The following is a 16,510-nucleotide window of genomic DNA, read 5'->3' on the forward strand; positions in this document are numbered from 1 at the left end:
GATTATATAGGATCTTATTGGATCTTCTGTGAGAACAGGTCTGCCCTGCGCCCAATCACGCACCTGCCTTTCATTCAACAACGCACCTCCCTATCAAGTGAGTAGGGAATATGGGCAGAGAGGCACAAGGAGTAGAGAATGGGGGATCATGTGGATAGAGTGGTACATGGGTGAGGGATCAGGGGGGTAAGGGAAGAGTGGAGACTGAGGTAACATGGAGGCATGTGTAGAGGGGTACTGCTGAGGGGAAAGGCAAGAGAGTGGAGAGGAAAGGTGAGGTGAAGAGGCATGAGGGTGGAGAGGAAGGCGGGTTTAGGAGGGCCATGGCTTTCTACCAGAGTACAACCACCATCCTTCCTAGGGGCTCAGCTCTGGCCCTGTGGGACCCTTTGTGCTTGTGTCTGTGTCTGTACAGCAGATGTCTGGTCCCAGGATGGAGGATGGAGGATATTACAGCAGGACTGTCATTTCCCCTGGTTCCCCTGGCCATTCATCCAGGGCTCAGCAGAGCTCCGCAAGGCAGGGCAGGGTGAGGATGGAGGGATCACAGAGGTAGGGTGGGGACTGGACAGGGGGATCAAAGAAGCTTTCGGAGGGGTTTTGGTTCAGCTGGGTGGGGCCCTGATGTGGCATGAGCAGGGACTTCGCCATCAGAAAACACCTTACTTCTTCCCCTGTAAAGTGTTTCATAAAGTCAACTTTTGGGGTCAGTTGGACCATGTGTATCCATTGTCTGTCCACTGGAGGAATACCATCCTCCCAACACTGTCAAACTCATCCATTCTCTCAAACAATCCCAACACCAACACACAGAAACACCGCAGTATCATTCACATCAGCATTCCTAAAATACATTCTCCCCTCCCTCACACCAGCCCTACTGTATCCCAACCCCAGCCCAGCCTCCTACAGTCACTCGGCCTGGGTAGTTTCTGTCTATGTTGGCATGGTCCTCCCTTGAGGAGTTTATGAGTCTATATGGGGGTATTAATTAAGGAGTCCCTGGACAGAGCAGGAGACCATCAGGCCAGGAGATGGTTTTCATTAGACATCATTTCCTCCATAAGCAGCTCCTTCCTACAGCAGAGATGCACTATTATAGGAGCTATGGAATTCATCCCAAATGGCACCCTATTCCCTAAATAGTGCACTACTATTGACCAGGGCCCATAGGTCTTTGGCTAAAAGTAGTGCACTATGTAGGAAATAGGGTGCTGTTTGGGATGCAGGCATGGACTAGTACTGTACACCTCTGGGATGCTAGCAGACACTAGCTGGAGAGATACAGAGGTTAGCTAGCTGAGCACTTAAAAGAAAGCTTATAGTCAGAATATATAACCTATTGTACTTTTAAACTCCATATAGCCTAGAGAGAGCGAACCATAGATTCATTTGAAGAAAAATGTCTATGTCAAAGTTCAGATTTGTTTTAAAGTTCAGTATTGACATTTTAGTCAATTAGCAGACACTCTTATCCAGAGCGACTTACAGGAAGAATTAGGGTTAAGTGCATTGCTCAAGGGCACATTGGCAGATTTTTCACCTAGTCAGCTCAGGGATTCAAACCAGCAACCTTTCGGTTACTGTCCCAACGCTCTTACGCGCTAAGCTACCTGCCGCCCAAATAGAAAAGCTGCAGAATGGTAGAGCAACTGAAGAGACACAGGCATTGAAGACTTGAACGAACAAGAACATTGATTCTAACCCATGCCTCCAGAGAGACTGGAACCTAAATCAAACACCTTAGACTGATAAAGGCTGGATGCCTTGCATTGGCCGGGAAATGTAAAAGATGCTGTTCAACCACTCCTGGACATGAAAACAGGTCCCAGAGGAGCTTTGTCTTTACCTGTACAGCAACCATTAGAGTCGCTGCTTTGAAAGTAATGAGAAGAAAATATTTGCTTTAGTGTTTATTTACCCATAATTGGAGGTACTGTTGCTGCATTCGTATTCATCTCATCTTATTAGTCTCCAGAGACACACACGTGCATCAACACACACACACACACCCTCAATGGTGCAACAGAGTGACGTGTCGTTGGCATTCAGGGAATTCAACAGGAAATATTTTGTTGGTGGACACATACACACACCTAATTAGATTAGCATTATCGACAGGGCTACCGGTGGTGTGTGCGACCCTGAAAATGGACCAGGTTAATTTAGATGGGCCAGGGAGCTCCGCTTCATCACTCCCCTGGCTCGGGCTGCCCTATGTGGGGGAGAGAGACAGATGAGCTACCCTTACCCCAATGGATCTCTGGAGCCTCGCCATGCATGCTAACACATAACACAGAGGTTGTGTCCCAAATGGCACCCTATTCCCTATATAGTACACTACTTTTTACCAGGGCCGGTAAAATAACTGTACTATATACAGTACAGTAGGGAATAGGGTGCCATTTGGGACTCAACAGAGACAGGCATTCCTGATGTAACTTGGCCCTGGGCAAATAAAGCCGGGACATTCCTGGGTTAATTGAGGAATATAGTAGAGGGATAACAACGGAATTCTGCTGTTCTGTCTCCCAATCCACACTGGAATGTACTGGGGGATATGGGAAGAGGGAGGGTGGAGAGATGAGGTGGGGTTGTTCCACTGTGGCAGACACGCAGTCACAGATATGCCTTGTTTATACCTTGTAAGATATCCAGACACAATGTGTCCCTGACTACCTCTGGAGGTGTTCAGGAAGATCTGATCACAATCGGTTCACAATGCGTCTTGTAATAGCCTACACCTGACTGAAAATAGTAAGCTAATTGATTGCAAATGAATTACTTAGGAGAAAAGTATATTCTACTACACAATCCACCAAGGAAGATACACCACTAACACACATGAAAGTGTATCATATCCAAAAAATCCCCACAACGTTGTCTAAATGCATTATTAGCAGGCTGTTGTGTGCGCGTCCAGGTAATAGAAGTGAAGAATAGAGAGAGAGGGACAGATCTGTGTATCGACTGGAGCCAGGGGCAATCCATAGGGACTGGCCGAGTGCACTAGCCACTTAATAAAAGGTCTATCCTATTGAGTAGCCAGCAGCCACACACACACACAGACGTGCACACACACGCACCGCACACACACACACACACACACACACACACCTATTGGGCGACAGGTCAGGCGGGCGGTGAGGGGGACAAAGCGATTCTCTCTGATACATAATTGATGTGCTGTCCCTGCAGCTGGGAAGAGAGATGATCGCTCTACTGCTCTGTGGTTCAGGTGATACTACAGTTCCACTAGAGCTCTCATTCACTTTGTCTCTCCATCTTTCTCCTTCTCTGGCACATGTACAAGACCTCTCAGGCTGACTCTTTGGCTGGTAGCTAGCTACTGATCTTGTATAACATCCTGGCAACACTTTCAGAGAAAATTAAACAGGAGCATTATAGAGGTAAAGATAGGAGAAGATCTACCACCGAGTAACAACAACATGGTTTGCATTTCATAACTCTGAATGTCCGTAGCCTTCTACCAAACATCGACGAGATTCATATGTTTATTGGCAGTAGCAATGCTGGGATTGTGTGCTTTACGGAGTCATGGCTGGACTGGACTGTTCTATTAGTGATTTGGAAATTGAAATTGAGAATGACATGGTTTTGAGGAAAGACCGGATTTGCAATGGGGGAGGAGTCTGTGTGCACATAAGAGCAGACATTTGTTTTAACCAGAGGATTGATCGTAAACATGCACTTGTTGAGGCTGTTTGGGTGGACATCCTCCTACCCAAGAGCAAACCAATCTTAGCTGGTGCTTGTAACAGACCCCCCGACCAATGTAACTTTTATGACCTACTGGAGGACATGTTCCAAATGTACAGGTTTTGAGAGCTCTGAGGTTATAATGACTGGTGATTTTAACACTGATGCTATGCTCAAAGCATTCACCAGTGTCTGTCATTCATTTGATCTGTTTCAGCTGATTAAGGAACCCACAAGTGTCTGCCACTCTAGTCGAACCGTTATTGATCTAATTCTGGTTTCTGGCAGGTCTATGATATCCCAGAGTGGGTCGTGGTATGATAGCCTCGTACGAACCATCCTGATCTCGCAAGCTCACATTCTGTTTCGCTATACGTGTAGATCAGGATGGTTCGTACGAGGCTGGTGGTAAGAGTGACCACTCTATAACTTATGGAAAAGCCAGAGAAAGTTGTTTAATCAACATAAAACAATGAAGATCAAAGACAATTTCACGTGTTGACTGTCACCCGTACTGCAGTGCAATGATATTGAGAAAGCTTGGGAACTTTTTAAAGGGATGTTTTTAAATGTTGTTGACTTTGCACCCATGAAAACTGTTAGGGTTAAGCAGAGGTCTGAACCATGGATGAATAATGACATTTTTTATGCTATCAACAAGAGAAACAACTTTTTTTTTTGTTAATGTATGAAGTCTACAGATCAGTCTGATTGTATTATTTTCAATAAATTGAGAAATGAGGTGAGAAAAATGTGTAATGAGGCAAAGAGGTCCTACTTCCATGACAAAATCGAAGAACACAGGAACAATCTAAAGAAACGTTGTCACTCTCTTAAACAGCTGGGCTACTGCAAAAGGCTCAAAACCACAGCAAGTAAAGTCAGTCTGAGCAAAAATTGGGAGATTTTATCTGACAGGACCAAGGTGGTAGACCGTTTCAACACTTGGCCAAAGAGCTTGTTGATAAGCTGCCTGATCACCTTGGGTTGTATGGTGAAAGTCATGTGCAGCAGGGGGTTCTAGCGGACTCCTTTGGTTTTGCTAAGGTTTCACAATGCAAAGTAACTAAGCGGTTAGCTGAATTGAAATATTCTAAAGCAACTGGTCTGGAGAATATGCCTGCCAAGTTTGTTAAAAGACGCTGCTGAACATATTTCACCCTGCATCACCTATATCATAAATCTCTCAATAGAGCAACGGAGGGTCCCAAATGACTTGAAACTTGCTATGGTTATGCCACTACACAAGAAAGGTAGCAAGGTAGACCAAGGTAATTACAGTTGATCTATTCTGGGAGTCCTGTCCAAAGTTCTGGAGAAGATTATCTATGAGCAAATTGACCTGTACATGTCCAATAATGCTCTGATGTATGATTTGCATTCCGGTTTTAGAAAGTCACTTTCAACTGATTCATGTTTACTGTATTTAACCGACCGTAATAAGAAAGAGATTGATGATGGACAATTCTGTGGGATGGTGTTACTGGTCCTTCAGAAAACCTTTGATACAGTAGACCACCAGATAATACTCTACAAGCTAAGGGCCTTAGTTTTAGCAGCATAGCAGTAGAGTGGTTCATGTCGCATCTGTCAGGAAGGTATTAGAGGGTTGATGTCAATGGCACCTTATCAGATGCAAGGTTAATCAGCTGAGTTTTAGGGCCACTACTCTTCCTGTTATATACAGTATCAATGATATGAAATCAGCTTGTTCCTGTCAACTGTTTTTATATGCAGACGATTCAGCTCTTTTGGTCTCTCACAAAGACAAGAGTATGGTAGTGCAGAACTGGCGAGTATCAGTAACAGGCTGTCAGACGACAAGCTGTCTCTTCATTTTATTTGGCTGTAAAATTAGGCTAGGTAGATCACCAGGTTTTAGAGTTTGGGTGGGTGACAGTGGTTACAGCCAACAACTGTGTTAAATACTTAGGCTGTGAACTAGACAGGATTCTGACAGGGGAGAACATGGGGCAGAAAGTAATTGCCAAGGTCAACCAGAAAGTGACATTCTTGTCCAGAAAAGCCAAACTTCTAGATAAAGGGACCTTGAAAACACTTAGTTTTAGTGCAGCCTCACTTTAACTATGCATGCACTACCTGGTACAGTAGCTCCCCTAACTTCATCAAGGGTAATTCAGCTGAAGCTGGGATTGGCCCATCAAATTGCATATGGTACAGTCCCCCAGTATCTAAAGAACTATCTTACTACTGTTAGGGACTTTCATTCCAACACCATGAGAGGCAGTGCCACAGATTTTGTGCCATGTCAATTCAAGAGCGGTACTGGCCAGAACACGTTTTAATATACACCAGTGGTAGAGTGGAACAAACTCCCGGCTGAGATAAAAACTGTATCTGCTAGTCTTCAACACTCCTGCAAGGCTTGGTTAATGTTGAGATAGCCTCCTAGCCAAGTGTAAATCCACTCTGCACTAGTGGAGTGATTTGTTAATTGCTTTTTTTGTATATATGTAAATATGTGGACATTGAAGTATTACAAGCCTTGTACCACACAGTGTTAGCTTCAACAAGAAGCAAATGCAGAAGTCATCCCCCTGCATCCGGCCCTATTGAGACGTTGACAGGCTAATAACAGTTTTTACTCACATAAAACGCTCTCCTCTATTATTCAACTGTGAAAGCCCTCTTCCCCCCCATCCCCTCTCTAGCAAGGCCTTAAGACTACATATTAAATAGATAGTGGGTTGTTGAATAGAGATGTGCTGCCAGAGAATGGCTTTCTTACGCAGTGTCTAAAGAATAGAGTGTGTGTGGTGTGTTAGCTCCAGTCACTCAGATCTTTCTCTCTCTACCAGTTGACAGGTTACAGAGCAGGTGTCAGTGAAAAGCAGGTGAAAGCTCTTGGCTCCACCATGAGGTGTCTCTGTCAATCACCTGGGCTGCAGACAATGTGTAGAACAAATACCACCACAGGTGAGTGTGTGTTAGATGTGAGACTTCAGTCACGAAACACACACACACTCACTTGTGGGGGTATTTGTTCTACACCGCTATTTAATCTGATAAGTGCCTGCTGCCTGGTTGCCTGGAACTGACGTTGATAGATACTAGCTACGTAGGAGTGGATTCAGCTGGGTGTCCTCCACTTCATTTACAAGGACCACACACACACACCTGCCCATATGGAGAGGCACCTGGAGTGTGTATGAGCGTGTGTGAGTTTGGGTGTTGACACACACAAGCTTGTTTAAAGAAGTTCACCAAAGGTACAGTACAGAGTTAGTTAAAGTGTTAGAGTGTGTGTTCAGTACAGGGCCCCCTCTCCTCTACTCTCTTTCCTCTCCTCTCCTCTCCCATAGACCCAACTCTCCTCTTCAGGAATCTCCTCCATCTTGGGGCCTTGTCACATCGACTGGCCAACTAGTGGGTGACATTGTCCTCTTAAGCCCATTTACTCAAACTGTACTGCTCTGAGCTGTACCCCATACCCCCTAACCGTACCCCAGTAAAGCACACAACCTTACCCTCACCCTCGCTCCCCCTGATTCCTTAACCCAGGCCCCTGCCATGCTGTTGCCACGCTAGCGCCCGTTTAGCGCCTGTTGCTAGGTGACCCTCTCTAAAGCATGGTAGGTTGTGCCTCCTGATTGCCTTTCTGTATTCCCCTGCTTCCATACCCCTGGCATTTACAGTGGGAGACCCTCCTTTTCCCAAGCCTAGAAAGATTTACAAATGTAGGATCTTAATTTGATCATTGCAATGCAGGAAATGTAAAACGTGTAGTGTATTTGAGGTTTAAAAAGGCTTCTGAAGTTTATAATTTCCACTTTGAAATTTCAGACTTGATTTTCCCTTACGAAAAATGTATCGACCCTTACAAAAATGTCCATAATGATTCACATTTCCTGTTGCTGCAGGATTGTTAGATACTACATCTTCTGTAGGGTGATGATCTAGTCTCTCTATACCAAAACCCACTACATACTGTAACTCTAAGGCCAGGAGTTTTTCCTTACCATGAAACCTGACCAGGAAAAACTCATGACCCCAAGTATAACCACTAACTAGGGCCCAAAGCTTTTCCAGGTCAGGTCACATGGTGTGGAAAAACAACCGCCATCACATCAATGCTATGTGAGAACACTCCACATCAGAGTGGATGGAAAGAGACTGTCCGGTCTATGTCAATGGCAGTAACTAATGACTGAAGTTACTTTAATGGCATTAAGTAATGTGAAAACACAGTTAGGGCCTAAACGCCAAGGACATTTTGGCTATTACATAGAGAGCCTTGCTTTAAGGCAAATAGGGATTGATCTGGCCAATCAACAGTGCCATTACTAAGCGGTTGGCTGTGTGTGTGTGTGTGTGTGTGTGTGTGAGAGAGAGAGAGAGAGAAAGAGAGAGAGAGACAATGGGGTTAGGGAGAACTGCACTCTCATTGTCTTTGAGATGTGGCATACCCCTTTAATGCTTGACCTTTTAGCAGAACCGTGCAGTAGAGAGGTTCAACCTCATAATCACACTCTGGTCCCACTGCATAGCTGTGTGTGTGTGTGTGATGGGGTGGGTGCGGGTTAATGTGTGTGTATGTGTGTGTGTGAGAGAGAGTGTATATACATGTATTGACTGTGTGTGTGTGTTTGTGTGCGTGTGTATACATTTATGAGTGTGTGTTTGGCGGGGTGCGGGGGCATATGTGTGTAACTGGAATAAATCTGTAAATTAGTTAATAGTTCCTGGGTTAGAGGTCCTCCCTGTAAATCAACAGCGCCCCAGAGGCAGGTCCAGCGGCCTTGTCAACACACTGGCCCATCAAAGATAGAGAGAGACAGGGAGAGAGACAGAGAGAGAGAGAGATAGAGACGGAGAGAGAGAGAGAGAGAGAGAGAGAGAGAGAGAGAGAGCAGTAAGACAAAAATAATGGTGTTCCAAAAAAGGTCCAGTTGCCAGGACCACAAATACAAATTCCATCTAGACACCGTTGCCCTAGAGCACACAAAAAACTATACATACCTCGGCCTAAACATCAGCGCCACAGGTAACTTCCACAAAGCTGTGAACGATCTGAGAGACAAGGCAAGAAGGGCCTTCTATGCCATCAAAAGGAACATAAAATTTGACATACCAATTAGGATCTGGCTAAAAATACTTGAATCAGTTATAGAACCCATTGCCCTTTATGGTTCTGAGGTCTGGGGTCCGCTCACCAACCAAGAATTCACAAAATGGGACAAACACCAAATTGAGACTCTGCATGCAGAATTCTGCAAAAACATCCTCCGTGTACAACGTAAAACACCAAATAATGCATGCAGAGCAGAATTAGGCCAATACCCGCTAATTATCAAAATCCAGAAAAGAGCCGTTAAATTCTATAACCACTTAAAAGGAAGCGATTCCCAAACCTTCCATAACAAAGCCATCACCTACAGAGAGATGAACTTGGAGAAGAGTCCCCTAAGTAAGCTTGTCCTGGGGCTCTGTTCACAAACACAAACAGACCCCACACAGCCCCAGGACAACAACAACAACAACACAACTAGACCCATCCAAATCATGAGAAAACAAAAAGAGAATTACTTGACACATTGGAAAGAACAAACAAAAAAAACAGAGCAAACTAGAATGCTCTTTGGCCCTAAACAGAGAGTACACAGTGGCAGAATACCTGACCACTGTGACTGACTCAAACTTAAGGAAAGCTTTGACTATGTACAGACTCAGTGAGCATAGCCTTGCTATTGAGAAAGGCCGCCGTAGGCAGACCTGGCTCTCAAGAGAAGACAGGCTATGTGCACACTGCCCACAAAATGAGGTGGAAACTGAGCTGCACTTCCTAACCTCCTGCCAAATGTATGACCATATTAGAGACACATATTTCCCTCAGATTACAGCGATCCACAAAGAATTAGAAAACAAACCCAATTTTGATAAACTCCCTTATCTACTGGGTGAAAAACCACAGTGTGCCATCACAGCTGCAAGATTTGTGACCTGTTGCCACAAGAAAAGGGCAACCAGTGAAGAACAAACACCATTGTAAATACAACCCATATTTATGTTTATTTATTTTCCCATTTGTACTTTAACTATTTGCACATTGTTACAACACGGTATATATACATAATATGACATTTGAAATGTCTTTATTCTTTTGAAACTTCTGAGTGTAATGTTTACTGTTAATATTTATTGTTTATTTCACTTTTGTTTACTATCTACTTCACTTGCTTTGGCAATGTTAACACACGTTTCCCATGCCAATAAAGCCCTTAAATTGAATTGAATTGAATTGAGAGAGAGAGAGACAAAGAGAGACAGAGAGAGAGATAGAGAGAGACAGGGAGAGAGACAGAGAGAGACAGGGAGAGAGAGACAGGGAGAGAGACAGAGAGAGACAGGGAGAGAGAGAGGGGGAGAGAGACAGAGAGAGAGGGGGGGGGAGAGAGACAGAGAGAGGGGGGGAGACAAAGAGACACAGAGAGAGAGAGAGAGAGAGACTTTTGTACTTAAACTATTTGCACAGTTACAACACTGTACATAGCCAATAATATAACATTTGAAATGTCTAAATTATTTATACAACTTTTGTGAGTGTAATGCTTACTGTTAATTTCTGATTGTTTATTTCCCTTGTTTATTTTCCTTTTGTTTATTGTCTATATCACTTGCTTTGGCAATGTAGACACGTTTCCCATGCCAATAAAGCCCTTTGAATTTAATTGAATTGAGAGAGAGACGGAGATAGCGGGAGATAGAGAGAGAGGAAGTGAGAGGAAGAGAGACAGAAATAGAGAGAGAGAGAGAGAGAGAGGAAGTGAGAGGAAGAGAGACAGAAATAGAGAGAGAGAGAGAGAGCGAGAGAGAGAGAGAGAGAGAGGAAGTGAGAGGAAGAGAGACAGAGAGAGAGATAGAGAGAGAGAGAGAGAGCGAGAGAGAGAGAGAGAGAGAGAGAGAGAGAGAGAGAGAGAGAGAGAGAGAGAGAAAGAGAGAGAGAGATAGAGAGAGAGAGAGAGAGAGAGAGAAAGTGAGAGGAAGAGAGACAGAGATAGAGAGAGAGAGAGAGAGAGAGAGAGAGAGAGAGAGAGAGAGAGAGAGAGAGAGAGAGAGAGAGAGAGAGAGAGAGAGAGAGAGAGAGAGAGAGAGAGAGAGAGAGGAAGAGAGCGAGAAACCAAGGACAGGAACTGGCATGGTTGCCCAGTGAAGCAGATGCACTATTCTCCTTCTCAGATGTTTTCCAAATACAGGATGCCCAAGCCTTTTGTTAGCCCGCCCTCCCTCCCAGCATATGGTGTCAGTCTAGGTCTCCAGTGTGTTGCCTAGCCCTGTTAGTATTAGCAGACAGCTGCTGGCTTCTTCAGCCAGAATGTACTAGAACTCACCCAGACACAGAGTCAGTCCTGCCTGGCCATCTACACTAGAGGCTTGATATATTTGGTTGTTCAGATGTAAACACTGAATTAGAGGTCAAAGAGGTGCGCGTGTGTGTGCGTGCACACCTGGTTGTGTGTGTGTGTGTGTGTACGTGCATCTGTGTCACTCACAGGTTTTGACTGTCCCCGTTCCAGACCCTTGACACCCGTCCTCATCGTCACAGTATCCACTGCCGTCCTCTGTGTCTCCACTACCCAGCTCCCCCCAGGACTCTCTCTGGCCCAGCCCCGGCAGCATGTCCTGGATCTCCTGGTGGAGAGAGACACATAACATACATAGAGGTATGATGACACAGGAATAAACACCTTACCAACCTATCCCTTCACTTGACTCTCCCATCATTTTAAATGTATAGTCATTTAGCAGACACTCTTATCCAGAGAGACTTACAGTTAGTGAGTGCATACATTATCATTTTTTAATACTGGCCCCCCGTGGGAATCGAACCCACAACCCTGGCGTTGCAAACACTATGCTCTACTAACTGAGCTACATCCCTGCCAGCCATTCCCTCCCCTATCCTGGACGACCAGGATCTCTAGTGGCACAGCTAACACTGCGATGCAGTGCCTTAGACCACTGCGCCACTCTTCCTCACTTAGACCTTTTATCCTACAGAACCATCCCGTGTGGCTCAGTTGGTAGAGCGTGGCACTTGCAACGCCTGGGTTGTGGGTTCGATGCCTACGGGGGACCAGTAAGAAAAAATGTATGCACTCACTACTGTAAGTCGCTCTGGATAAGAGCGTCTGCTAAATGACAAAACATTTACATTTACAGAACGCAATGACAGTACAGACAACTGCTGAAATAGGGGCCAATTCCACAGTGTTTGCCATTCTACTGATTATTTGGCTACATCCGAAACAGACAGGCACAAGAGACTAGGACCCTTCGGCTACAATGATTGTCAAAGGTCGTGTCAGTCTTCTATACCCAAAGGCACTCTATTCTTCTGTCTATCTTCACATGGATCCCTCTCAGCCACATCATAACCCATTGGGGGTAAAGGAGTCAGTGGCATTAGCGCGATAGCATATTAGCTCTGGTTCCTGCCGCCCCCACAGCGTAACCCTTCACACCCCAGTGTGCGACAGCGTCGGCGGGCCAGGGCGCTGCTAGCAACAGCCCTCTGCTCTAGAGGACCCAGGGGCTCTTCAAAGCGACCGTGTGTAGGTGTGTGTGTGGCGCTTAGGTTCATTTCCCTGACACATCAATCAAGGCAAATGTCAACAAGCGCCCGAGAGGTGACGCGCAGCGATTGGCGTGTAGGGGGGGGTTATAAAAAGAGAAATAGGCTGAAGAAGAGTAAGAAAGAGAAAATGTCCTCTAGTTAGAGAATAATGCATAAGGAACAGGGTGAGATAATCAGGGATTTTCTCTTACTGAAGCCAAGCGTTGTAAAAGTTTATTAGAATTCTCTGTAAAACTCTTAGAATTCTTTGCAGAACTTTATTTCTGAATTAACATTTGAGTAGTGTGAGAGCATATTGAAGGAGACACGTGACGGTATGAGACATTACTTTTGGAGTCAATATTGAATGTCCTTTCTGTTCTGTTAGGTCTATGCTGATGTCTGTGTACAGTAAGGGCTAGAGGAGTGACCAAGACAGGACTGCAGAAGCAACAGAGATAGACTTACATGTTTTATTGACATATTGTCTTGTTGTTGTCAGGAGTTTAGCTGTCCAAAAAAAACCTCTGAGCCTTAATTATAGGTTATAACTAGGGCCCATTAGTTATAAGTTAAGGCTTTATTCTTGTCCCTGCAAAGCCTTGCTTGTAAAGATGTCCAAATAACTTTGGTGGATAAAGCAGAAACAATCACCAAAAGCCCAGGTTGTTCCACTGTGTTCATCATGGTAGCCATCTTCTCCAAAACATGACACTGACTCCATATTGACCTTGCATGTTGTCACCTGTCATTCACGTCATTCTGCGATGACATCTTAATTAGAAGGAATAGGACAGTGTTCACCAACTGGCGGGCCACGGGCGAAATTTGGCATGCAGGTGGTTTTATTTGGCCCCCCACGTTTTCGGAGTAAAACAATATACACTACCGTTCAAAAGTTTGGGGTCACTTAGAAATGTCCTTGTTTTCCATGAAAACATACATTAAATTAGTTTGAATAGGAAATATAGCAAAATGAATAGCAAATGTAGTCATTGACAAGTTTAGAAATAATCATTTTTAATTGAAATAATAATTGTGTCCTTCAAACTTTGCTTTCGTCAAAGAATCGTCCATTTGCAGCAATTACAGCCTTGCAGACCTTTGGCATTCTAGTTGTCAATTTGTTGAGGTAATCTAAAGAGACTTCACCCCATGCTTCCTGAAGCACCTCCCACAAGTTGGATTGGCTTGATGGGCACTTACGTACCATACGGTCAAGCTGCTCCCACAACAGCTCAATAGGGTTGAGATCCGGTGACTGTGCTGGCCACTCCATTATAGACAGAATACCAGCTGACTGCTTCTTCCCTAAATAGTTCTTGCATAGTTTGGAGCTGTGCTTTGGGTCATTGTCTTGTTGTAGGAGGAAATTGGCTCCAATCAAGCGCCGTCCACAGGGTATGGCATGGCGTTGCAAAATGGAGTGATAGCCTTCCTTCTTCAAGATCCCTTTTACCCTGTACAAATCTCCCACTTTACCACTACCAAAGCACCCCAGACCATCACATTGCCTGGTATCAAGCACTCCTCCTGTCACGAGTTACAAAGCCAGAACCCATAAGCAGACCAGGACAAGGTAAGTTGAAACGAAGGTGAGTGTTTATTTACAAATTCAAGAGTGATGCTGAATAATCCAGGGAACAGAGCGGGCGGCGTTGATTAGTTGTTGGGGGTGCAGTGGTTGATCCAATCATGGCTCGGCAGCCGCCGACCACCAGGCAGAGGTTGGATGAAGGTTCCGGACGAGTGACTGCAGATGGAACAAAACGGAGGTAAGTAAACAACAAACCAACAAGGTGCAAAACAACAAAACTAACGCTAGAAGCTCTAAGACTGATACTCTGGTAAACCTACTGTTCATGGCTAACGATCCGGCAGGGAATGGATGTTAGGCCAGAGCCTAAGAAGGGTGATGATCAGGACCAGGTGTGCAGATTGCTGATGGGATGCAGGTGCGGAAATCAAGAGAGCTCCCCGGAGCGTTCCAGAACCCTCGGGAAACTGGAGATCACGAGCAGAAAAACTAGTCCACAGACAGGACCCGACTCAGACTGCCGGGATCGTTACAGTACCCCCCTCCGACGAACGCCACCGGGCGGACTCCCGGAGCGCCAGGATGGAGGCGGTAGAAGTCACGGATGAGGTCAGCATCTAGGATCTGTCGCCGCGGAATCCAACTCCTCTCTTCAGGACCATACCCCTCCCAGTCCACGAGATACTGGAAACCCCGGCCCCGCCGTCTGGAATCCATGATGCGTCGCACCGTGTAGGCAGGACCACCTCCGATCATCCGAGGAGGAGGAGGAGGAGGCGGAGGAGGCAACAGAGGACTGAGGAAAACAGGCTTGAGGCAGGAGACATGAAAGGTGGGATGGACTCTGAGCGTCCTCGGGAGTTTGAGTCGAACTGCCACCGGATTGATCACCTTCTCCACCACAAACGGACCAATGAACTTCGGTAACAACTTCCTAGACTCAGTCCGTAAAGGAAGATCCCGTGTGGCCAACCAGACCCTATCTCCGATGGTATAGGTGGGAGCGGGGATCCGGCGACGATTCGCCTGGAGCTGATACCGGTCCGAAACTCTAAGGAGTGCCTTTCTGGCCCGATGCCAGGTCCGGTGGCAACGACGAATATGGGCCTGAACAGAAGGCACTGAGAGCTCCTTCTCCTGAGAAGGGAACAAGGGAGGTTGGTAGCCATACAGGCACTGGAAGGGAGACATCCCAGTGGCAGATGTAGGGAGAGTATTGTGGGCATACTCAACCCAAGGCAACTGAGAGACCCAGGAGGTGGGGTTGGAAGAGGCCAGGCAGCGTGGCGTGGATTCCATCTTCTGGTTGGCTCTCTCCGCCTGACCATTAGATTGGGGGTGAAAACCAGATGTGAGACTGACTGTAGCTCCAATGGCCAAACAGAAGGACTTCCAGACAGCAGAGGTAAACTGAGGGCCACGGTCGGAAACGATATCACTGGGCAAACCGTGGACCCTGAAAACCTCCCTAACCAGGATCTCGGACGTCTCCGAGGCAGAGGGAAGCTTGGCAATTGGCACAAAGTGGGCGAACTTGCTGAATCTGTCCACGATAGTCAGAACGACCGTGTTCCCCTCAGAAGCGGGCAACCCAGTGACAAAGTCCAGGGCCAGATGCGACCATGGTCGCCGGGGAATAGGAAGGGGGTGAAGTAGTCCAGAGCTGGGCCGATTGGTACTCTTATTCTGCGCACACACTGGACAGGCAGCAACATAACCCCGAGTATCCTCGGCCATGGCAGGCCACCAAAAAGCGTCTGCGAAGAAACGCCATCGTCCGAGCCACGCCAGGGTGACAAGCCATCTTGCTGGCGTGGGACCATTTGAGGACCGCAGGACGAACCGACTCAGGCACAAACAACCGACCGGGTGGACCGTTACCGGACCGGGCTGCGTCCGAAGGGCCGCCATCACCTCCTCCTCAATCTTCCACCTAACAGCTCCCACGACGCAGTTCCGGGGAAGAATTGTCTCGGTCTTGGACCCACTCTCCTCCGTCTTGGAGAACATCCGAGACAAGGCGTCCGCCTTGCCGTTCTTAGATCCAGGTCGGAACGTCAGGGAAAAAATTGAATCGTCCGAAAAACAACAACCACCTGGCCTGACGGGAGTTGAGACGTCTAGCCGATTGCACGTAAGCAAGATTCTTGTGGTCAGTCCAGACAATAAACGGTTGCTCCGCCCCCCTCCAACCAGTGGCGCCACTCCTCCAAGGCAAGTTTCACCGCGAGAAGCTCCCGGTTACCCACATCGTAATTCCTCTCCGCAGGCGAAAGGCGACGAGAGTAGTAGGCGCAGGGATGGAGTTTACTGTCCGTGGAGCATCGCTGCGACAGGATGGCGCCAACTCCCACATCAGACGCGTCCCACTTCAACGACGAACTGACGGGCCGTGTCCGGTTGAGAGAGAATCGGTGCGTTGGTGAATCGCCTCTTCAAATCCAGAAACGCTCGATCCGCCTCCGGATTCCACTTGAAGCTCCTGATACTGGAAGTCAAGGCAGTTAACGGAGCGGCCACACGGCTGTAATCCCGGATGAATCTGCGGTAGAAATTCGCAAACCCCAAAAATCTCTGGAGCTGCAATCTCGTACCGGGCTGGACCCATTCCAGAACCGCTCTAACCTTCTCCTGGTCCATCCTAATCTCTCCCTGGAGATGATGTACCCGAGAAAGGA

General features: G+C 46.6%; 1 protein-coding gene across 2 annotated transcripts in view; it reads right to left on the reverse strand.

Moving 5' to 3' along the window:
• Positions 1–16,510, reverse strand: part of LOC121580858 (glypican-5-like) — a 242,452-nt gene that overhangs the window by 36,587 nt on the left and 189,355 nt on the right. For both annotated transcript variants that reach the window (XM_041895964.1, XM_041895962.1), the window contains one exon: positions 11,232–11,370. In XM_041895964.1, the coding sequence (XP_041751898.1) occupies positions 11,232–11,370 (139 nt within the window). The remainder of the gene's footprint in view (positions 1–11,231; positions 11,371–16,510) is intronic.

Source organism: Coregonus clupeaformis, chromosome 14 (genome assembly GCF_020615455.1).
Source record: "Coregonus clupeaformis isolate EN_2021a chromosome 14, ASM2061545v1, whole genome shotgun sequence".
NCBI lineage: Eukaryota > Metazoa > Chordata > Actinopteri > Salmoniformes > Salmonidae > Coregonus > Coregonus clupeaformis.